Source organism: Filicampus tigris, chromosome 11 (genome assembly GCF_054856515.1).
Source record: "Filicampus tigris isolate MCC_2025a chromosome 11, RoL_Ftig_1.0, whole genome shotgun sequence".
Lineage (NCBI taxonomy): Eukaryota > Metazoa > Chordata > Actinopteri > Syngnathiformes > Syngnathidae > Filicampus > Filicampus tigris.
Genome location: NC_141227.1, coordinates 21,599,550 through 21,622,633, shown reverse-complemented (window position 1 = coordinate 21,622,633; position 23,084 = coordinate 21,599,550). Strand labels below are relative to the sequence as shown.

Sequence of the window (23,084 nt, the reverse complement as noted above, 5' to 3'; positions counted from 1 at the left end):
TAATCCACTCGTCTTTAGCCATCTCTGGGGGCGGCCATTTTGTCTTCTGTCGACTGAAAATGACATCACAACTGCTCACAAGGACCAATCACGGCTGACCTGTTTTCTGGATCTGAGCCGTGATTGGTTGTTGTGATGTCATCTTCAGTCGACAGAAGTGACAAAATGGCCGCCCCCAGAGATGGCTAAAGACCAGTGGATTAACACTTACTCCACAAACGCAGTATTTATCAGAATGCCTTGTTTCAACTAGTGGGCTTGCATAGAACATATTCTTGAAAAAAAAAATGTTTGCGTTGACTTCCGCTTTAATTTGATTATTTCAAATATATATATGCGATAAAAACAATTTGACTTCTGCCAATTTACAATTTTATTTTTAGAGCTGTACATTGCTTCTCTCCCTCTTCTTTTTCTAATGTATTCAAAGGCACGCATGAGGAAGACGACCCCGAGTGGACAAAAGTAATACACGCAATTCACATGCATATATTGTATTGGTATTATTGTGCAATAATGCAAAATCATTGTCTGATTGTGCAAATAATTGATCGGACAGTGATTATTAACAATAGTTATTAATAAGGCACTACAGCATGTATTCACATTATACTCCCCTGTTTTTTTTGTTTTGTTTTTTTTCCCCCCAAATCCTCCTCATGTAATTAAAGCTCCAAAGTGGCAGATTGCACCAGAGCAGGCTGCACAAAAATCCTGCGGCGAAATAAATGCCCAGCAGCCATTTTGCAATCATCTCCAGACCTTGGCTTTTGACATCATACATCAGCTTTAATCTGGCGATAAATCTCATGGAGCAGTTTGGGATTATCCCGTGGCCGCATGTTAACTTCATGGATGGCGACAAAAAAAAGAAAAAAAAAAAAGTCACTTTTTTGGTGGCATTTAATATTCCGAATGCAAAAAAACATTGCACAATGCGTGTTTGATGCTAAATGAAGCCCGTTGTTGTAAGTTAGCGTGTTCCCTGACGGCGCTGGGCGGGCCTCTCCTCGGGGACCTTGACCACCAGCACCATGGGCTCTTTGGCCTTGTCGGCGAACGCGCGGCGAATGGCGTCGACGGCGTGCTGGTGAGTGACGCCCTGCAGGCTCTCGCCGTCCACGCGCAGCACTTCGCAGCCGGCCTGTGAAAACGGGCGACGTACACTACTTGATGACACATGCTTACAAACCTCTTTCTTTTTTTTTTTTTTTTTTATCAAAAACACCCAACTATTTGCCTCAAAAGTTCCCTTAGTTAGCTTAATGCTAACAAAGCTAGCAAAGCGTCATAGATCAGCTAACGAATAGCAACGACGTTGTGGCGTTAGAAGGCTTTTTAAGCAATTGCTTTTGAATATGACGGCGACACACAATATAACAATGCTCACCGGCGTACGTTCTTTATCCTCTGCAAAAAATATTCCTGCAGTTTACTATGGTATGGTCTTATTTAAATAACACTGTGCCATTTATCTATTGATATCGTTAAAGTGAACATTTTTATTATAATAATTATAAGACAATTATTTAATGATGATGAATGACACATTTTGTTCCTGCTGTGAAAATATCAAAATATTTCTGTCGGAAAAATATTCATACCAATACGACAACTTTTCCGGTAACAATAAGAACAATACAGAGATTTTTTTTTTTTGTTATGTATTAAATAATTGTATTTGAAATGATTAAATGTGTGTGCATGTGACAAGTAATACATAAATATTTTAGAAAAATTTGATATTATATGTATTATATTCATACAAAAAAGGGAATTAATAGGGGGGGAAAAAAAGTTTGGTGTGCAAAAATGATTAGTGAATTCAATGTTCAAACTGCATCGTGGTGAACATTTCTTTTTATTTTTTTTATCCAGTACAGTTCTACAGTCATTTGATTGTTTTAAACTATTTGTTTTTAAACATTTAGTTAGGCCATTTAAGAAAAAAAAAACTTTCAATCAATTTTAACTGAATCTTAAGATCCTATACACTTGTTGTGCCTGGATAATTCCAATAACATTTATTATACTTTTTAAGACTAAAAACTCTTTGAAGTGAGACTTGGTGTAAAAAGTTTTCGGAACCATTGTGGTGTAAACAGTTTTTTCTGTACGTACTCGCGTTGACAGCGACTTCCTCTGATGTCATCCTCTCTCTCTCTTTTTTTTTTTTTTTTTTTTTAGGATGAGGATGCACCTGTGCGGTGAAGGTTAAACACACACGAACCAGCGTTGTAGTTCCACCAAACAACTCAGCTTCCCTTTTCCTCTGCCTTCATTTGCCAAGAGCACATTTAGACAGCCAAAGCGTTTCATTTGTTTTGATTCCCTCTCTCTCGCTCTCATTTTTTTATTTATTTATTTTTTTTTTTATTTCATGCCGCAGGCCCTCGTGGCAGCGGCCGCATCAAAAGATTTGGATCCATTTACGCAAAGAGGGGATTAAAAAGTGCATTTAAAAAAAAAGTAATTTATTTGAATTAAATAGATGACAACCTAATCTGAGCGCCGTCCCCTTTATTTATATATATATTTATTTAATGCGTTTCAGCATGATTAGGCGGGCAAACTATCATCCAGTAGGAGGACAGTAGTACTCGTCGCAATACTAGTAGTGGCCCAGCAAGCCATTTTAGTGCGCTGGATTGTCCTTGTGCAGGTGCGCTCTCATGTCCTCATTAGTAAAAGGATTCAGGACTAAGGCGCACTAGTACGAATGTTACTAGTGAGGCGCTCGTTGAAAAACGTGTGCTAACTAGTACTACTTCTGACATGATACAAATCTAGGTACTCACTAGTAGTACTATAAATAAGTGTGCAGACGTCAACTAGTGCGGAGGTTTGCCTCGCTAGCAACATGGAGTGGTTCTACTAAAATGTCTTGCTAGGTATCCAAACGAGTAGCGGCTGTAGCGGTTGCAAGTGCGGTTGCTCCCCGTCACGCTAGCGCTGCTACCTTGAGCGCGGGATTCATTGACGCGGCTCCTCCCGGGAAGACGTTCTCGATCTTGATGACGGGCTGAATTCTCGACTCCATCCCTCCAGACACGCTCATACCTGCGCACACACACACACACAATCCACTAAAGTATTTTTGTAACTAGTAGCGATGGTATTTTATTACAGTATCATAATTACTGCCACTGCTGTACAAACTCACAGGACGTACTCAAGCCTGACCTCTGCTGGTCGTTTATTCCTTTTAAGTCACGCTGATTAACCCAAACAAAGTTCAGCTGTTCTAGTCGGCTTTTACTGACATTACTGATTTTGCTTTTGTTACTTGGCGGCAATCATTTGGTCACAGTAACTTAGTTACAGTCAGTTACATGGTGGGTTGGATCCAGTTACTTAGTTACAATGACCAATTAGTTACTTGTTTACAGTTTATTCGAAATGAGGGATGTGGGCCATGTGGCTGTGCTCAGAATTCAGCCAATCGCATTCAAAGGAGCATACACCTGCCTCTGATTACCTCAAGATAAACTTCAGCTGTTCTAGTAGGCCTTTCCTGGCATTTTTGTGGGTCACATTACACAGCACAAGCTGGCATTTGAATCGGGGTGTGTCGACTTTTTCTATCCACCGTATCTTGGCCTAAAGATGACCTCTTGATGACTTTGGCGTGTTGCGTGCTCACCCAGCGACTGTTTGGCTTTGGAGATGGTCAAAGTGCGGACGCGGCCGTCTTGCGCCGTCTGCGAGTGTCCATTCAGCGTGATGGCGGGGGGGCTCTCAAAAACATCCCTCAGGGGGGTCCTGGTCCGCGGCGGCGAGGGAAAGAGTACGCCGACTTCGGCAAAGTCCTGCGGGTGACTCTTCAAAGTGGAGTCTGGGCTCGCCTCCTTCCTCCTCCTCCTCCTCCTCGCAGGGGAGCTTCCTGGCTCGCCTCCTGCAAGGTCGTTGGAGGAGGAGGAGGAGGAGGAGGAGGAGGAGGTGGAGGAGGTGAAAGTGTCCACGGGTACGTCCAGCAGGGGGGGGAACACCTGTGATGGAGACAAAGTCAGTCCCTCCACGCTGTCAACCACGCGAGCGGCCCGCGCCGCCTTCCGCACGGGCTGGAGAAGGAAGCCGCCACGGAAGTCTGAAAACGACACAAATCATTCCAAAATATACTTAAAAAAAAAAAAAAAAAAAAAAGTTCAATTACTGGAACAATTGTATTGAGAAAAAAAATAATTACATTTGATGAACCGCTCTCAAAATGTCAATGAAAAAGAGAGAGAAAAAAAAAAAAAAAGCACGTGAGGGTTTTTTTTTTTTTTGTCGACATGATGGAGCCGCACACTGAAAACGTGTCCTTGACTGACCGCGTCTGGCGTCACCATGGAAACCAGTGTGCGCGCGCGCGTACCTGGGACGGGCGTGACGAGGCGGCGTCGAGGGGTGCCCATGCGAGGGGAGCGTAGAACTGGAGAGAAACCACCCATGCAATTGATTCATTAGTTCGTTTTGTACAGTGGAACACTCAATTTCATTTATTTGTGTCATATTGGTGTATTGTGATCATGATTGTAAACAATATGAATAGAATAACAAAAAGAACAAGACAGTGTAATGTTAGAACATCTTAACAGGGGATCAAAAAAGATTCACTTTTTTAAAAGTGTTTTTGGGGTTTAAAAAAAAAAAAGAAATAAAATAAAGAATCGGTTGGAAAAAAATGATTTGATTTTAATTTTTGGAGCATACTGTATTTCAAAGTGTGCCCTGTAAGCGCTTACATTTTCTTCACAGTGAAAAAAAAACACAAAAAAAAACAACATAAATAGCTGATGAAGAACGTGGCTCGTTTGAGGCCAGTTTTTTTTTAATTTAGCAGAATAAAATAACGATAAGCGATTCATCGGACGCGAGGCTTACAACAATAAAGACTTGAATTACAGGCACAACATTTGACCATTTTGCAAAACTTTGCCTTTAAGTATTTTATTCAACTTTACAACAGAGAGAAAAATGGGCAAAAATTTGCAGATTTTTTTGGTGGGGGATTTTTTGTTTTGTCTTTGTCTTATGTTTTAATGTGTTAAAAAAAAAAAGTCCAGTCTTTGCCGTTTTTTTTAAAACAAGCTAAAATCAGCTGACTAAATCGGCCAGCCTAGTTCAGCATAATTCCTCACCAGCCGGATTCCTGAGAAAATGGTAGGCCTGCACTTCAAAGGGCATCACCAGGCTGTCAAAACGGCCCAAGTCACTCGGAGGAATCAGCATCCTGTCGCAAACACAATTCAGGCACAAAAATGAGGCGCGTGACGTGTGAACACGTCGCGTCACGTCATACCCTACGCGCTTCTCTTTTACACGTGACACCTTATTTCTCGGAGAAGCAGAATTTTCTCTGGCCGGTCCAAGATGGCCAAGAGGGGGCGCACCAAATCCTCCAGAATTTTCTCGGACAAAAACTGCAGGGGAATATTATTTGCGGTTACAGATTTATTTTCGAAATGTGACATAATCGTAGAGCACTTTTTGAATCTTTATTATTATTATTATTTTTTTTTTTTTAAATCGACATTTTTAGTGTCTGCTACATTTTAAAAAAATATATTTTTTGTACTTGAATGGTTGTAATAATTTCAAAAGACATTTTTTTTTTTTTTTTGGGGGGGGGGGGGTGAATCCAAACCCCAAAAGTTTGATATTTGATGGTCATCCTCCACAACCGTCACTAAAGACGCACTGGGTAACTCCCGGAAGCAAGAGACCACCGACCCGCTGACAGTGTCTCATGACAGCGGTCGCCTCGTCCCGGCTGAGCAGCTTGCTGGACACGTCCTCCACGTGGCGCAGGGACGACGGCTCCCCTTTCGGGCCCAGGTGGGACTCGCCGGGGGAGGTCGTCCCACCCTGCCGAGTGTCTAAAGCAAAAGTGGAATATGTATCAAAACGTTTCGATTTAGATTCCAATCCTTTCTTTTTCCACTTCCTGTATGGCCCGAAGTCGAAATACTTTTGTCCAAATCTAGTCTTACTTATTGCGGTTTTCAAGCAAGCGTGGTTATGTGCGACTAATCTGTGACGTTGCGTTACGTGAGCTGACCTTTGGAATGGCTCCTTTCCTTGCGATCTTTCTTGAAAAACAGGTTGAGAAAAGTTTTGGAGCGCCGTAGCTTGACTTGCTGGTCTCCTGGGCTGCGGGGCTCCTTTTCGACTTTCTCCTTCTGCTGCCGCTCCTCTGTGAGAAGAGCGATCAGGAAAACAACAATAATCCCTTTTATTTACACTTTTGTTGAAAGTTAAAAGGAAAAAAAAAAAAAAAAAAATCATTTTCAAGGTACTTTTCTTTTGAATCGTTTTCATTCTTGTCAAATACATTCAATTAAATGATCGCATCTTTAATTGAAAGTGAAATGTTTTATTTTTATTTTTTCATAAAATCTTGTCGCTGCCCTGTGAAAAATGCGTTTGTCCGATTTTGTCTTTTTTTTTTTTTTTCCACGTTAATGGGATGTCTGTAACGTGGAAATCCATTCACATAAAAAATAAAAATAAAAAAAAGGGTCATAAGTATTTTTCACAGGACAGTGACAATTTACAATATTTTTAACAGATTTAATTCTTAAATGATTTCTAAATGTATTTTTGTGGGCCAGTAATCCATTCTTAATTCATTTAATCATCTAAGATTTTTTTTTTTTTTTTTTTTTCCCCCATTTTTCAATTTTTCGTTTAATATTTGGAAGACATTTATAAGCCGACTTGTGCATTCTTTTTTAGAATTTTGGAATGAAGCAGTGAGCACAATGTTCCTTTCAAAGTGGCCTGATGCGCATTGGTGTCGCTTCTTCTATAGTGCACAATAAATCCGCCTGCCTGCGTGTGTGCGTGTGTGTGCGTGTGTATAAGTAATGCTCTAAGGCTGATGAATTGCAGCTCTCCTCGCACGAACAGGCCATCTATATAGAGAGCGCAACATAAGCCAAGTGGCTCGCCCTCTGCATTGACAAATGAGGAGGAAAGGCCAACAAGTCAACAAGCTTCCAAATCATTCTATGTTCATGTAACTCTTTGTTTATGCAAATGGTGGACGGGCGTGTCCATCTTTGCGCGCACCCCTACATGCAGGAAATGATTGTTTTGGAAATGAGGCGGATCCGGGGCACAATTGTGATGTCTTTAAGTAGATGAGTATCATCAATGGGACACATTGAGTTCAATTGTGTTATATGCGTTTAAAAGTTTTTTTTGTTTGTTTTTTTTTGCATCAGCATCTTCATTTTCCATTTAAGGTGATGGAAATTGAATTATTGAAACAGTTTGAAATATTTATGTCTATTTAAAAAAAAAAGTATTTATTTGTTGTGTACATTTTTAAAAATGTGTTTTAGGCATGTAGATTTCTAGAAATCTAAAAAAAACATGTATTAGTTATTATTATTTACTGAATTTCTTAAATGTGTTTTTAAATGTTTGACATTTAAACAGGATCATTTTTAATTGTTTAAAAAAAAATGTTAATCAAAAAAAGGTGCTGTTTTACATGCATTAAAATATTTGGAATACCCTCAAACTATGCTGAAATATTTTTATATGATCCTGAAAAATTTTTAAATTATTAAAAACATGCATACTATTTTAATAGTATAATAAATATGTTTTGTTTTTATTACAATACCATTTCCTGTAACGTATGTTTTTTTAAAAATATATATTTTTTTATATTATTTACATAATTTAGAAACAATATTTCACAGTATATGTTTCAGGAAGTAGCAGTTAAATAATGTATATCATTCTTTTCAAGTATCACGTAAAACGTACATCACCTGACACGGTGATGTGACTCTGGGACCGTCTGATGGGCTTGCGGGGCCTACTGAGGGCCATGAGGACTTTGGTCTTGGGACCTTGGTGCCGCCGTCCTTCACCGGCCCCGCCCACTTCTCCCTCCCCACGTATGACCGTGTCCTTCAGGAGCAGCGTGGCGCCGACCAGGCGGCCGCGGGCGGAGGGGGCCTCCGTCTGTATGGCCGTGTCCGCGGTGGCGCGCGAGCCCCCGGCGGCGGCGGGGGGGGGGGGCAGTCCTCCGCGGAGATGGCCACGTCCAGCATGTCGGAGCCGAAGACAGGAGGAGGGAAGAGGATCTGGGAGAGACCACTGAGGGAGCTCACGGGGGTGCTGGACGACAACGACGACATGGACGAGTGCGAGCCGGAGCCTTGGGAGGAACCCGACGCCAACGCCGACCCGCTCGAAACTGGAACATGCAACGTTAGACACCATTAGGCGCCGACCCACATTTACAGGCGCTACGCTCTTTGTCAGATAGTGAACCAGTCTGTTTGGCTTAATGCTAACAAAACGGGCTAATGAATTGCATCGGCGTCGCGAACGGATATTTGAAAACAAACACTATAACGATGCTCAAAGGCATATATTCTTTATCCCCTGCAAAGAACTAATATAACTGCAGCTGACTGAGTGACCGCCTCCATGTACGTCTGCAATACGCTGCCCCCAAGTGGCCAGGAAAGAGCAGCGCGATGCCCATTGAACTGTGGGGAAACCCGTCGTTCTTTTCGTTCTATTTTATGATGTCATTACGACATTTTTATGAAGTACAATAATATGGATTTTTCTAAATACATTTTTTTTTTAATTGCATTTTTTTGTTTCGTAGGAGTTTTTTTTTTTCTAAAATAAGCACTACTTCTTGAAAAATAAATTTTGTGGTGAAAGGAGACTGAAAGGGACTTAGTTGAATTTTGCCAATGTCCTCACTCTGTGCACTTTGTGGGGATCAGGAGCAGTCCGACCTCTTGTCCTATTAATCCTCTAAGCCTCTCAGACAGTACATGAACTAAGAATGATCTTCATGTATTTCTTTATTTATTTTGGAGTATCCAATATAACTCCTTGAATTGTCACAATCAACTCTGAGCCGCAGATGTTGAGTGTTTTTTTTTTTTTTTTTTTTTTTTGCCAGATAACTCAGCGTGAAGACATTGAAATCATTCCCTGCTTTTTTTCCCCTCCTCATATTCAGAAGCATCTTCAGTATTATCCGATTATATTTGGCAATATTATTTTGCTTTATTGTGGAATATTTCAACATACATTTGTCCAGCCAACCGTACTCTGCCACCATCTCCTTATATGCGGGGTATCGTCCAGCTTCCTGTAACAGCACCAAAAATTATATTGTGAATACAGTATTCAGTTTAAAAAAAAAAAAAAAAAAAAAAAAAAAACAAGCCTCTGCTTAAATGGCAAGATTTTATGATAGATTTTATGATACATATAGATAAATAATTTCAACTCCTTTTCCACCATTAATGTGATCTATAACCTGAACATAGCAGTTAAGAAAAAAAAAAAAAACACTTTTCAATAAACGAGTGAAACAATGACACAAACCTTCGGGGTTCTGCAAGAAATTAAAACAAAAAATGTCAAAAGCTTACTTGCACATCTTCACTTTATTTGTGGCAATGAATGTGACTCGTCCATTGTATTCTACATATGCATTCAAGTAACTATAACCAAAGCAAAGTCGGCAACAAAAAGCGACAGGAAAAGCCGCCTAGAACAGCTGAATTTTTAAAGGGGTAAAACAGAGGCACTTTAAATGGTGGCAGATGTGTGCCGACCCCCATTTAACATGAGTGTGAATGTGATTAATTGTGAACACGGACATAAGCCCAATTATAAGAGGGTGTGCACACTTTTGCAAAAACATTTCGTTTTTTTTCTTTTCAAATTGAGATGTGCAGATCCTAGGCACGTTGTTTGAAATGACATCCGTACACTTTGGGCCCGATTCGGACATTCTCACTTCGGGGTGGAGTCACTTTTGTTGCCAGCGGTTAAGACATTAATGTCTGTTCTGCGTTATTTTGAGGGCACAGTCAATGTAAAGTGTGATACAAGCTGCACACTGACTACCTTACATCGCACCCTACGAAAAGATATACTCAAGTATTCGCAAAAATGCGAGGGGTGTACTTACTTTAGTCAGATATAGCGTATGTGTGATGAATAGGTTTTATACATGGCTGCAACACAAGCAGGAAGCAGCACATCACAGGCCAGTTGGAACCTGATCCGAGACCGCCTATCAATAATGAAACGGACGCGCTGTACAATGCGCAACCTGAAATGTGAGCGGCGCAGCGTGAGAACGCCAGCTCTTGAGCACACTTTGTGACACACTTTGGCCGATTGTGTCGCAACAAAGACAGCCCTCCGTCACAGAGCAAACACACGAGCGCTGTCACACGTCACGTCAGTAGTCACATTGGTACAGTATAAACAAATAAATACATTTAAAAAAAAAAATAATAAATAAATAAATAAATAATAATAAGCACGTTTAGATTTTAGGGGAAATTTTTCAAATGTTACAATGTTTATAATTCCAACTAGCACTGTTCGTTAATGTGAAAACGGATTCCGGAAATAATGTGTATTTTTTTTTTTTTTTTACAAATTAAACGAAAAAAATATACAAAAAAAATGAAATTAAAAAAAGCCATGCTATGAGGAAATGTGTCTATAAAAATATATTTCAGAAATATCTAAAATAGTTGGAATATTTATGAATATTTATCTGAAAATATTAGTCTAATATAGTCTATTTAAAATATTTTAGAATGCAAACAAACAAAAAAGTTAAAATAATTACATTTCCAACTATCACTGCTAACAAGTGAAAACGGCTTCTGGACAAAAATTGCACTTGGAAATCATTTGTAAAATTATTTAAATCATTTACAATTAAATTTTAAAAATGTGATTATTAAAAATTTCCAACTCGCACTGTTATCAAACAAACCCCAGACAAAAAGTGCATTTGGAAATCCTTTTTACAGAGTACTACAAATAAATTTAATTTTTTTTAAATCACAAATACATACATATACATATACATATATATAGATACACATGGTGCAACTCGTAACTGCACTGCTAATAGGCCATTGAGCCCACAAAGTTCTTTCTCACTCACCCTGATGGTTAACATGACGTGCGTGTGGCTCTTCAGGACCTCCACGGCGTTGCTGTGTGTGATGTCATCAAAGCTGACCCCGTTGGCCATCAGGATCTGATCCCCCATTTTGATGCCGTGCTGCTCCGCCAGCCCGCCCGGGTCCAACCTGACCATTGAACACGGACATGAAAAATCGACTCAAATTAAATGGAAAGGAAAAAAAACCCAACTTTTTTTAATGGCGAATCCTTGAAATATTCGTCCAACTTTGACGATAGCTAAATCCCAAACATTTTCTGTCGATCGGTGAATCATGTCGGGGCTTCCGATTACCACAGCTGAGTTTCAGGGTGTTGTGTTCAGGTGCCCCAAAAATAAACGTTTTCACCAGGATAAATTTGTTGGGGAAAAAATACCGAACTGCGATTTCAAGAGGTCGCCAGGTTCTTACTGAAGATTATGATTACTTTGAGACATAAATTCCCAGTCCAAACTCTCGTCCTCCTCGGATGTTGAAGCCCAGGCAGTAGTCGTCGGACGTGGTGAAGAGATGCACGATCCTGCGGAGGGCGCTGTCCGAGCCGGTCTCCGACGGCGTGTGCCCGCCCTCCTCCACGACCATCCTCCTGTGAATCAGGTCCACCCTAATACACGAGCACAAACATACGTGAAACGCCGTGGGCCGTTTTGCATTGCGGGCGTGCGCAGCAGTGCTCCAACTCGTCCAGCAGAGGGTGCTGTGGTGTCACTATTCTTTTTTTGGGACTACTTGGGAACCGGCAGGCGGCATAATGTGACACTAAACCCTAACCGGCTAACCACTGCGCTGCCCCAAATAAGTGCCTTTCGGCTGTTGATCTCCAGCCAGGCACTATCAGATCATCAAATGGCCTGGAGGTGAAAGCTGTAATCCATCCACTACTGCAACACAACACCAAGACGGGAGGATATGGTAGAAGCTAAGATGGCTACCCACCACGTGGTCTTCTCCTTGGAGTAGCGTATGCCGGGGATCTTGCCCACGCGCCGCACCACCATCCTCAGACGGCCGTTTCCTGTCAGGACCTTGACGGCGCTGCTCATGGTGATGCTCTCCAGACTTACGCCGTTCACCTCCACAAGCTTGTCCCCCACGGCCAAGCCAGCCTGAGCTAGACAGATGAGTAGGAGCGTAATCAGCTGGGTCCCATGTGCATTGTATTGCACTAACGCTGTCAGGCAAATGAAATGAATGACGTCGTCCAAGCTAAACCGCATTTTCACAGCGTTTCCTGCTGACCTGCTGAGCTGCGGTCATCCACCTTACTAACAAAAACCCCCAGTCCATGCTCGGACCCGCCTCTGACGCTGAAACCCAGACGTCCATCCACAGTCTTGTCCACCGTCACCGTGTGGATGTCTTCACTGTCGTCTCCTCCTGAAAACACCACCAAATGGTACTGGTGGTGCGCAGATTTCAACAAGTGCACAGTGTTGTGTCACACGGAGTTGGGATTGTCTTACTCACCCTGTACAGGAGCGTTGATGAGGATGACTCGGCCCATGGGCGAGGAAGACCTCCGTCGGTGTCCTTGTTGTTGTTGTTGTTGTTGTTGCCTCTTCAGCATGTAGCTGTGGGACCCCCCGGTCACCCCCCCATTGTGGAGGTGGGGGAGCCCGCCGCCGCTTGTCATCTCCCTCCGGGAGTGAGCCATGGCGTGAGTGCTACAAGCCTTCCCTCAGTCATTCAGATTTTTCAAAGGATAATAGAAGGTCATTTAAGGGAGGAAGTCCACTTTTCAGGACTGTGTGGCTGCCTTTTGGTCCGTGGCGCCTCTCTCTTTCTCTTTGTGGAGTCCAATCTGAAATGCATGGTGCTTCCCCCCGGGCCATGTTTAATTAACAAGGGTGTCTGGTGTAGCAAGGCATCCTGGGAAGATCCTGTGTCTTTTGGAACTTACTTCCTGGTGGTAAAAATCCATTTTACCGCCACCATAGTTGGCCCATTTTATACAATGACTACTTGTCAGTGGCGGGAAGTAATGAAGTACAAATACATCATTACTGTACTTCAGGTACTTAAGTATTTTGACCATCGCATTACTCAGCCATTCCGATTGAAAATGCCTCTTCACGATAGTTTTAAGTGTAAATATGAGTGTGCTCCACCCAGGTCAGCTGTGCAACCGCTAGTCCCCACACTAATGAAGCTAAGAATCAGGTTAGTCGGATTAATGGAACTGCAACTGATGCAATGGAACTTTCATATCCAGTACAAAGGTAGCTATCTTTGCGAGAATCACTGCCAAAGTTTAATGCTTTACGTTTTAAATTCAATACATTTGCATTTGATCTTCAAAAACTTTTGAAAATATTTTTTGTATTTAAGTGCAGTTTAACTTGTGTGTCAAGACATTTTAGTTGAATCATAAAACCTCTGCCTCATTTTTGATGAACACTTTGTTTTCTGCTGTAGTTTACTGTTCTTTGGAGACTTAGTATTTGTTCTTGAGTTGGTACGTAGTGTAAAAACTGTTTGAGAAACCACTACCTTTACAGTGGAGGGCTGTGTCGTGACAACTTGTGAAACAGCACTATCTAGTGGCCAAAACATGTATGGTGCTGTCGGCTTGACTGTTTGTACCACCAGAGCTCTCAATGAGAAAAAAGTGCTGATTAAAACACTGTCCATTCATATAACTGTGCAAAATGTTACAATATGGCTGAATAATACAAGGTCGAAAGCAGCGGTTTCTTTCCGCGTCATTGGAAAAAAGGCAAAAACTCAAATCAGGGAGAGGGGGCATTGGTCTGACCAATCAAATGTCGAGTTGTTCACTCATATGTCCCCGCTGATTGGATTTCAGTCAACTGACCGCGCCCTGAATATGTCTTCGACCATGCTGCGTTTAAGTACATTACAATCTTTCATAATCTGCTACCCCTGATCTTTCATTTCGCTTTTTTTTTAATTTAACGATGGGTTTATTATAAAGGGTTAACTAGCTTCACGATCCCGCTGGTCTCTTTCTGTGTGTATTTCACGGCTGATGAACAGTCGCCATGTATTAAATTCCAAATTCCCAAGGTCACTTGAACTCCGCACGTCTCTCCCATCCGGGTACAGTGATATTGAGGTCAATCGTCTTCAAATTCAGTCTGAACAGGTAACGTTTGGATTTAATGCGCGTTCTTGGCTCTTTGTATATTATATGATAACGCGAAACCTCACCGCCTTGCTTTCCCTCGCGACTCAAACTTGGAGAGCTAGCTGTACGCTGCCCTAGCCGGCTAGCAGCCTGAATGAGTCGTTAACCATAAGGGCGCAGACATGATGGCATTTGGCAAATAAGCTGTTCAGTTGTTTTGCCACCACAATGTATCATTCGATGGGTCGTCGGTTTAGTCAATCCCAAAATTTGCGCATCAGAAAACATGTCACGTTTTTAAATGGAAAAACCTCGAATGCTCGCCGGTGCTCTGCACTGGGTTGGTTCAGCTTGATTGACAGCTCACAGTCATGTGTTAGTTTTTTTTTTTTAAGTGTAACGTAAACGTAATAAATGCCATTTACCGTTCAGTTCGTTGTTTACACAACATACATCATAACTGGAACATGTTGGTACCGTTGAATGCACCATTTCAGCTGTTGTTTATACTGGTTGTCCATTAATCAATGAGAAAATATTATGCTTTTTTTTCAGTTTAGTATAAATTCATTAATTTCGCCCTTGGTGGGAAGGCAGGCACACCAGAAAGCCAACTATTTGTATACAAACATTAAAAAGTTGAAGCCCTAGTAACTGATGCCACCCTAAAAATACTTATACTCTCGTAAATAACCTAAAAGGCAAATGACTACCGTTGTCTCAATGGAATTCCTCACTTCACTTCAACAGTAATTGGAGGTTCCACTTTATTCCTAATAATAAAGTAATAGTATATATATATTTTTTTTAATGCAAGGGAACCCAAGATGTCCGGAGATCTGCCCCTCAACATCAACATCAAAGAGCCGCGATGGGACCAAGGGACGTTCATGGGGCGCGCCAAGCACTTCTTTATGGTCACAGACCCTCGGAATGTCCTGCTGTCCTCCGAGACACTGGAGGAGGCCCGGGTGATCGTGGAGAACTACAGGTAGAAGGCTCGCCATGCTTCGGAAGCAGGATAACAGATTAAAGGAAGAAGCCATTACATTTTCACATCACGAATGTGCACAAGTTGACAGCGGCGCGCTACTCGCACTACTAGTGATGACCGGTTATTATCTTCACTTGTAAATGATACCAAATGAATTTGTATTGCTCACGTTGTACTGAGCAGCCACACCATGTTTTATGTTGCACTAAATTGCATTAAATTCTAATTTTGATTTCATTTAAGATAAAAAAAGATCAAAAATAATTAAAATACTCTAATTTAAAATAAAATAAAATGTAAAATAAACTGAAATTAAAATACAGTTAAACATCCACTGAAAAAATATTAAATATCGGGAAAAAAAATCAGACCGTATATGCTGAGAAATTTTAGATTAGGCAGCACAGAACGTCCCTGGATTGTGTTTGCTCTAATGTCTAACGTGGATTGCTCAATGATGTCATTGATGGAAAATCATGATATATGAAATTAAAACTGATCACTGATTTGCCGATCAGGTCTGTGTAAAGTCTATTTAAAAAAAAAAAAAAATCATTTAACTTTAAACTTAAATAAATGAATTGCAACTAAATGACTTAAGAAAAACACTCCAAAAAGAAAAGTTCAAGTGGATGTTTCCCTCCAGAGCCGGGGTGGTGTCGCCCGGCCTGACTGAGGACAAGTTGTGGCGGGCCAAATACGTGTACGACTCCGCCTTCCACCCCGACACGGGCGAGAAGATGTTCGTGATCGGCCGCATGTCTGCTCAGGTGCCCATGAACATGTCCATCACTGGCTGCATGCTCACCTTCTACAGGTACCGTCTTAATAATCGCGCGTCACTCTCTCTACTCTGTATGTGTTCGTGCTCAATGACGATACATTTCATTTCAATGGATGCATTGAGAGAGCATCACAGACCGGACTCAATTTTTAATCCCAGTTGAGAGTGAAAATCCTCTTTAAGTCTCCCCCACCCCAAAAAAAAAAAGTAATGTCTGAACTTGGGCGGAGGCAACATGTCAGTAGTCATGTGGATAATGATGACCTAGTTTCCATGTGTCAAGTGCTTCATTTCAGTAACCAAATTCAAAAGTGAACTCGTGCTCACATGACGGCTTTGTGACAATGGAGTGCATTGTAAAATTTGTGGCATGTTTACAGAACCACACCGGCGGTGGTGTTCTGGCAGTGGGTTAACCAGTCCTTCAACGCGGTGGTCAATTACACCAACCGCAGTGGAGACGCCCCCATCACTGTCAAGTACGCACCATCTCTCACTCTTACTAACCCTAAAATTCATATTTGTAATATTTTTAGCCTTTTTTTCCCCCGTTGACATTTGTGGTATGCATTCATACATTATAATAAATTATAAAACTAATTACAATTTTAAAATTATTTTATTCTTAAAATAAACCATTTTGTTGCATGATTTAGCAGTTTTCCCCTAAAGTTGATTGGATAAAATAAATTCATGTAGTTCAATTTAATTTTTATTGTAAATAAAAAAATAACACATTTAAATTTTATGAATTTATGTTTTTAAACTAAACTATAAAATAAGAGCATTTATTCTATTATTAAAATATACTATTATATATATATTTTTTTTTTAATACCTAACATATCAAATGCAGTTTGCTTGCCCCTCCCCTCCCTGATGCCTGATTTAAAAAAACAAAACAAAAAAAAAACCTGACATGCTTGTACTTTCAGTCAGCTCGGTGCGACCTACGTGAGTGCCACAACCGGCGCCGTTGTCACCGCCCTGGGCCTCAAGTCTCTGGCCACGGTAACGTCCCGTCAAAGCGACTATTTGGCCAATGGAACGGAAAATGATTTTTCTGCCGGTTTTGAAGTGTGCGCGTGTCACCCTTAGCGTCTCCCGCCCATCGCCAGCCGCTTCGTGCCCTTTGCCGCAGTTGCCGCCGCCAACTGTATCAACATTCCCTTCATGAGACAGAGGTGAGCTCTCCCTTCACCACAGCAAGACTCCTCTTCTACTCTACTTATGCTTCCGTGCCCCCCCCTCAGGGAGTTGAAGTACGGCATTCCCGTGACCGACGAGAACGGCAACAGGTTGGGGGACTCCGCCAAGGCGGCCCAGCAGGCCATCATGCAGGTGGTGGTGTCCAGGATCGGCATGGCAGTGCCAGCTATGGGTAATTACAATTGTGTCAAAACGATCGGGAAATTTATTCTCTCATGGCGGTTTTACTTAGTGAATGGAGAGTTATTACATTTGATTAAAGTGGACATCATTTTTTTTTTTTTTTTTTATCTTAAAATTGATAGATTTGAAGATTCAATCCAAGTGGCCTTAAAAAAAAGTCTTCAATTTCTCCTATTGAGTGAATGCACTTGTGAGGCTTACATTTAATTGACGTGGTGCTTAAAAGTTGTCCCAAAAAAAAAAAAAGGGAATCGACCAAAAATTTGCACTTGCTCCATGGCCTTAAGGCTGTGATGTTGTACGTTTTCTTCATGTAATATTTAGCAAATGAGGTCACAAAATCAAAGTATCCTTGAAGAAACCTAAAAAGTCTTAAAAATTCAACCTAAACATACCCTGTACATCAAAAGAAATTCTGACGTATTCTCTTAGAGGTCATCTTTCGTAAATGAGAGGCCATAAATTTAATTTTAGCTTTCAACTATCCTAAAAGTCTTCAATTTGGCTTCATTAAACCAGCGAATACCCTGCGCGCCTTTTAAAGTTGCACCTGCTGCACCGCCGTAAGACTGTGCAAATGTGTATTCACTCTTAGTGAAGCAGAGGTCTTACAATTGTTTAAAGTGGCCTTAAGGGTGTCCGAAAAGTTTCGATTTGAGCAAAGCGGGGAGCAGTGAACCGAGGGTTGCCAACCGTCCCTTGAAAAAACAGAATCGCCCCCGTATTTAGAAATAGAAGTGCGCTTTCCCGTATTGAGTCGTAAAGGGACGCACTTTCTCCTGATATTGTGAGCGTAAAAAAATAGCCTGTAAAATCTCAATGGAATTAATGAACAACAGTTGCCTTTCTATGACAACAAACTGCAACGGTCCTAGGCCCTCCCCTGCTCCGTGACCAATGAGGTGACAGCACATTCATGCATATCTGGATATGGGATCCGCTTACCTCGTTGCTCGAGGTAATGTTGCTTGCCAAAGTAGATAGCGGAAGTCAACAAAGCAGCACGGATGACAGCACGGTCGAGCGGCAATGCGACCGGCGGCAGCACTGCTCCTCCGGAAAAAAAAAAAAAAAGCAGAAACGATTGCAAAAATACAGACGACTGGCAAAAAAATTCATCATACATATGAATCAATTGCAAATATCAAGACTTTTATCTTGAGGATCGCTACTTAAAATTGAGCACTCTGGATGGGAATATCGATATTTTGGGATCGATACGCTCATCCCTAGTGGAAGGCAGTCAGGTCGGCCGTCCCTGCCGATGAGGTGTCCCTTATTTATTTTTTTCAGGGAGTTGGCAACCCAACCGTACCTCTTGGGGGAAGCGCGGCTATTTCAAGTAAAGGTAGTTGAAGTGAGCTTACACTTGGCGAGGGCTTTATTGGTGTTTTTTTTTTTTTTTTTCTTCTTTTCTCCCCGCCCTTGCAGCTATTCCTCCCGTCATAATGAACGCACTGGAGAAGCGAGCCTTCATGAAGGTAACATTCTTTGCCCATGCAAGGGCCCCGCTAGCATTGGGCTCAAAGGAGTTCTTCCACATTCCAACCTAAACATGTCGCCTCCCTGCAGCGCTTTCCAATTCTCAACGCTCCAATCCAGGTGGGGCTTGTGGGCTTGTGGTAAGTCAACGTTAGGGTTTAAGGTAGTGCCAAGGTTTTGTACTTCCAACAGTCGCAAAATAACCCCGCCCTCTCTTTGATTGACAGCCTGGTGTTTGCCACCCCTCTGTGCTGTGCCCTGTTCCCGCAGAAAAGGTAACGCACCAAAAATATGCCCCGCCCCCCCCCCCCCCAAAAAAAACCACACCAATGTACAAAAATCACAAGTAAAACACATGCACTAAAAACCCCACATCACAAACACAGAACATCCATGCATAACAACAAAAATAATTCACACGCAAAATGTGCACTCTAAAACCATACAAAGAACATGCAAAAACACACAAATGCGTGTAACAAATAAATAAAACCTCCCAAAAAAAAAAAACTTTCAAAACGTCACTCACAAAAAAAAAAACATGTTAAAAAAAAACTCAATTTACACACAAAAAAACATGACATACACGTTTATGTTGAATTGAATTTCAAACTACACAGATAATGTACAAAATAAATTGACTTTGCCATAGTACTCCATTGTTTGAAATGAGAGAATTCTTAACTTTGGCTTGTGTCAGCTTGACTTTTGTGATCAATTTGGAAATCAAGTTTGTTTTACTTTTATTTCCATTTTTCCCAATCTACTTCTACTCAGTAAGACGATGAAATTTGTGTTGGGCCCTCGAATGCTTAGTTCAATTAAGGTTTTGTTTTGTAAAGAAGGGCGTAAGTTGAAGTTTCACCAAGTGCATTTTCGCTTACCTTTTTTTTTTTTTTTTTTTTGGTAATTAAATGACTAATTGAATAAACCTTGCCTACCTATTATATACGACACTGACAAGCACAGGCCAACGATAAAGTTCACACCACACAAAAGCACGCAGTTAAGTAAACAATCAAATTGTCCCACACCCTCACAACTGCCCAATCGTGTCACTTTTGCAGCTCTATGAAAGTGAGCGGACTGGAGGCGGAGCTTCAGGACAGAATACGACAGAGCAACCCGGCCACCAGTGTGGTCTACTTCAACAAGGGCCTGTAGGACCTTCACACGCACGGCACACACAAATGGATACACGAGCGATTTATTTACAATCCCCCCCCCCCCCCGGTGTTGTTTTTGGAACTGCTCCCAAGTCAAGCACACGGCGCAAAGATGTTTGTGTCTGTAAAATTGATCTGTTACGGATGTACCATGAACTTGAATGTAACGTCACCGCCCAATTGTACTGCTCCAAAAGTACTATTATTGATTTGTTTCAACCCCGGTTGTTGTCGTCTACTTCCCTTGTGGTGCACCTTTCCGTTAAGTTAGGGGCGGGCAACCTACGACCTCGCGATAAATCAAAAATAGCGGAAGCCGGAATTTTAGTAGCTTGAATTGAAGGGGTGAAATTCATTTCGATTTACTTGAGTGGAATGATTCCAGATTTTGTGATTTTAATTGTAACTTACAGCTAACAGGAGCCCCTAATTAGCTATCACAAATTCAGAATATTACAGTAAACCTGCGCGTAGTTGAAGTTCGACATTGGTAAATTCACTTATTTGGATTTCCCCCCCTAACCTATGCTCCATTATTTGCAGTCACACCTCTATTCTTTGTTGTACTCAGGCCGAAGCAATAAAAAAAAAAAAAAAAAAAAAATTTCTGTGACGCAACCTGGTGGATTCTTGGTGCCAAGGAAACAATTTGAAAAATGTTTTCCTGGGCACCATGACAGCGTGCAAGTAACATTTTTAGATGAGACGTGTCAGCATTGGATATGAGAATCCGTTCTCGACTTGATGATGAATATGTTAAAATGAGACAAAAGGCATCTATAGGCAATTATAAAGCTTTCCAGACAGGTTGCTGTCCCCATCCCCTGACATATAACAGTTCAGTGTACTGTTTATTACAGAATAATTAATTAATAAATAATTACAGATTTTACTATGTAATTTTAATGATTATAGTACATAGCATACAAAAAAAAAAAAAGCCAAAGAAATTAGACATCATCAAAATAGAAATAAGGTTAGTTTCTCTTTTTTTTTTTGTTTTAATCATACTAAAACAACACTTTTACAATACGGATGCCTGTATATTTAGAATTTAGTATGGCCCTCGGAAGACTCCATACAAACTGGGAAAAAAAAAAAAAAAAAATTCCTCGCCCCGGGTTTGTAAGCGTACTTAAGCCCCGAAGTATTGCAGATAATCAGCAACTGAGTATATGTATGTAGTCAAAGTACTCCGAACGTACTCGTCGGCTTAAATGAACATTTAAAATCGCCAAGACGGCACACTTTCCGCGACACAAGTTGAGTCAGCGGGTGGCACGTGGACCTAAAGTTGTCATTGTAAGCCGACCGCACGTTTCGGGTCAGTCAGCAATAATGAAAGGAGCAGACATTGTGCAGGACGATGTTTCCTCTCTGTGGTTTTATTTTAAAGTTTGAAACATACTTGAAGGTGGAAACTATTTTTTTTTTTGTGTGTGTGTGTTGGACATGATATGGTGTAAGTAGGTGTGGAACATGTTAATAGAATTATATAAATGAATATGCTATATAAATGTCAATGTTTAAATGAAAGCACAGTTGATATTGGTGCTGCCCACATAAACCGTTTTTTGTTGGTTTTGTGTTTGTGGTGTTTTTGCTGTGTTGGCTTTAACAGGGGACAGTTTATATAGTTAGACACACTGTACTGTATTTCCTCAAATAGTGGCCGTACCTCTTATAAAATCAATTTTGGCCATGATGGGGGGGGGGAGTAAGTAATTTAGCTCAGTTCATAAACACCCTCATTCGAATGAAAATTAACAGCTCTGTTGCTAACCAAAACAGCAGCGTTGAGCGGAGCCGCTCTCTTTGTCCAAAACGCTCCTCCTTTCTGCAGTTTCTTAGATGTTTGTGGGAATACAGTTCTGTCATTGTTGGATGTACTGCAAACGATACAAATGTAGGTGATGTTTTTTTTTTTTTTTTTTTGTAAACAGAAATGTGCCTGTGTCCCTGAATGCACCAGCTGACCAGCATTTTTTCTTAACAATCAACTTGTCCTTATTCAGGGTCACAGAAACGTGTTTAAAGAACATCTTTCCGCTTTGCGCATCTGCGTATTTCACACCGATTCAAGAAGTCCAATTGACTCGCATTGTTGTATTCCTGAATGGTTTCACTCCAGCTTCCTCGAGTCTGCAATTGCATCTAATCATTCATCTCGTACCTCACCTACAGGACGCACAACGTTCACTTCAACCTATGCGAGCATTTGTCACTCCTGTCTATAGACTGCACGGAATCATGTTGCCGTTTGGAACAACAATTATCTGTCATGCAGCGAAGCTAAATGGAGAAGATTGTACGCGCTTGCCAAGTGCGCTCAGTTATGAACTTCCGATTTTATATTTGTCTCCCTCGTGAGCAGGTTTAGGTCAGCGCAGAACTGATACATATTGCTGTTACAAATGTATCCAAAGACGGACACAATAGTTGACGAGGTAAAGAGAAATGTTTTTTTTCCCCACAAGCTTTATTGTAAGTGCTTTTGCACCATGTCAACTATGCATAAAAAAAAAAAAAAAACAATTAAAAAAAAAAAAAAAAAGATGTGTCTATTTTAAAGAGCTACATGACATTTCATTGTGTTCGTTATTGATGCCTTCCGGGCACGTCAAGATGGGTACTGAATGGGCACAAATGTTTCCACAATCCATGTTACACTTCATGAATGTTTTCCGTTATGTCACGCTGTCTGCATTTTTTTTTTTTTGGTATTGTATTTCATGATATATACATTACTTGACGTGTATTTTACTCAGTACTACAATAAAAGATGTGACTGGCATCCAATTATGTCGCCATTCCATTTGAAATTCAATTTTTGACTGAATATGGGGCTGATCCTCCAGCAAATTTCGGGATACCTAGAAGCTCAATCATGAAAACGTAATCAGAGAGCTGTACTAGTTGCCTTTTTTTTTTTTTTAAGCAGCAATTGCAGTGCTGTATCTAAACCACCGACGGATTTCTTTTCCTACTGCCAGACCATTTTATGGATTCGGGTCATTTCTTTCGTAACCAAGCAAAAAAGTCACGACTAATGTAAAAACGTCTTAGGTGCTATCTTGGGGCCAAGAACTATGTTGAAGTGAGGTGAACGGCTTCATTCTGTCACACCACAGCCATGTCGGATAGAAATAGTGCTTGTGGCATCTATAGGCCATTGAAAACCTTTTTGGGTGGGTTCAAAAGTCCT

At 41.0% G+C, this 23,084-nt stretch overlaps 2 protein-coding genes across 3 annotated transcripts; one reads left to right on the top strand and one right to left on the bottom strand.

The window, feature by feature from the left end:
* Window positions 1–885: 885 nt before the first annotated feature.
* On the bottom strand, window positions 886–18,566 carry pdzd7a (PDZ domain containing 7a). The gene is given in 16 exon segments (XM_086044278.1): window positions 886–1,144; window positions 2,960–3,060; window positions 3,644–4,087; window positions 4,358–4,414; window positions 5,124–5,215; window positions 5,314–5,405; window positions 5,716–5,861; window positions 6,044–6,178; window positions 7,770–8,022; window positions 8,025–8,200; window positions 9,061–9,121; window positions 10,952–11,099; window positions 11,401–11,577; window positions 11,910–12,084; window positions 12,213–12,350; window positions 12,441–18,566. Coding segments are annotated over 16 exon segments (2,553 nt in total). The 5' UTR covers window positions 12,628–18,566; the 3' UTR covers window positions 886–973.
* On the top strand, window positions 11,711–22,678 carry sfxn3 (sideroflexin 3). Of its 2 annotated transcripts, none has more exons than XM_086044288.1 (11): window positions 11,711–12,369; window positions 14,879–15,052; window positions 15,702–15,872; window positions 16,220–16,318; window positions 16,775–16,850; window positions 16,938–17,023; window positions 17,093–17,220; window positions 18,663–18,712; window positions 18,804–18,853; window positions 18,941–18,988; window positions 19,781–22,678. In XM_086044288.1, exons 1-11 carry the CDS (start codon window positions 12,329–12,331, stop codon window positions 19,875–19,877), a joined length of 1,020 nt encoding a protein of 339 aa, XP_085900414.1. In that variant the 5' UTR covers window positions 11,711–12,328; the 3' UTR covers window positions 19,878–22,678. The 2 variants fall into 2 exon arrangements, with proteins under 2 accessions (XP_085900414.1, XP_085900415.1); XM_086044289.1 differs by lacking the exon at window positions 11,711–12,369 and adding an exon at window positions 13,833–14,079.
* The last annotated feature ends 406 nt before the right edge of the window (window positions 22,679–23,084 follow it).

Coding starts and splice junctions, on each gene's coding strand:
- sfxn3 (XM_086044288.1), top strand. CDS start 12,329: ATGTCTTCACTGTCGTCTCCTCCTGAAAACACCACCAAATG. Junction 17,024..17,092: donor ATTCCCTTCATGAGACAGAG/GTGAGCTCTCCC, acceptor CCCCCCCCTCAG/GGAGTTGAAGTACGGCATTC. Junction 18,713..18,803: donor AGAAGCGAGCCTTCATGAAG/GTAACATTCTTT, acceptor GCCTCCCTGCAG/CGCTTTCCAATTCTCAACGC.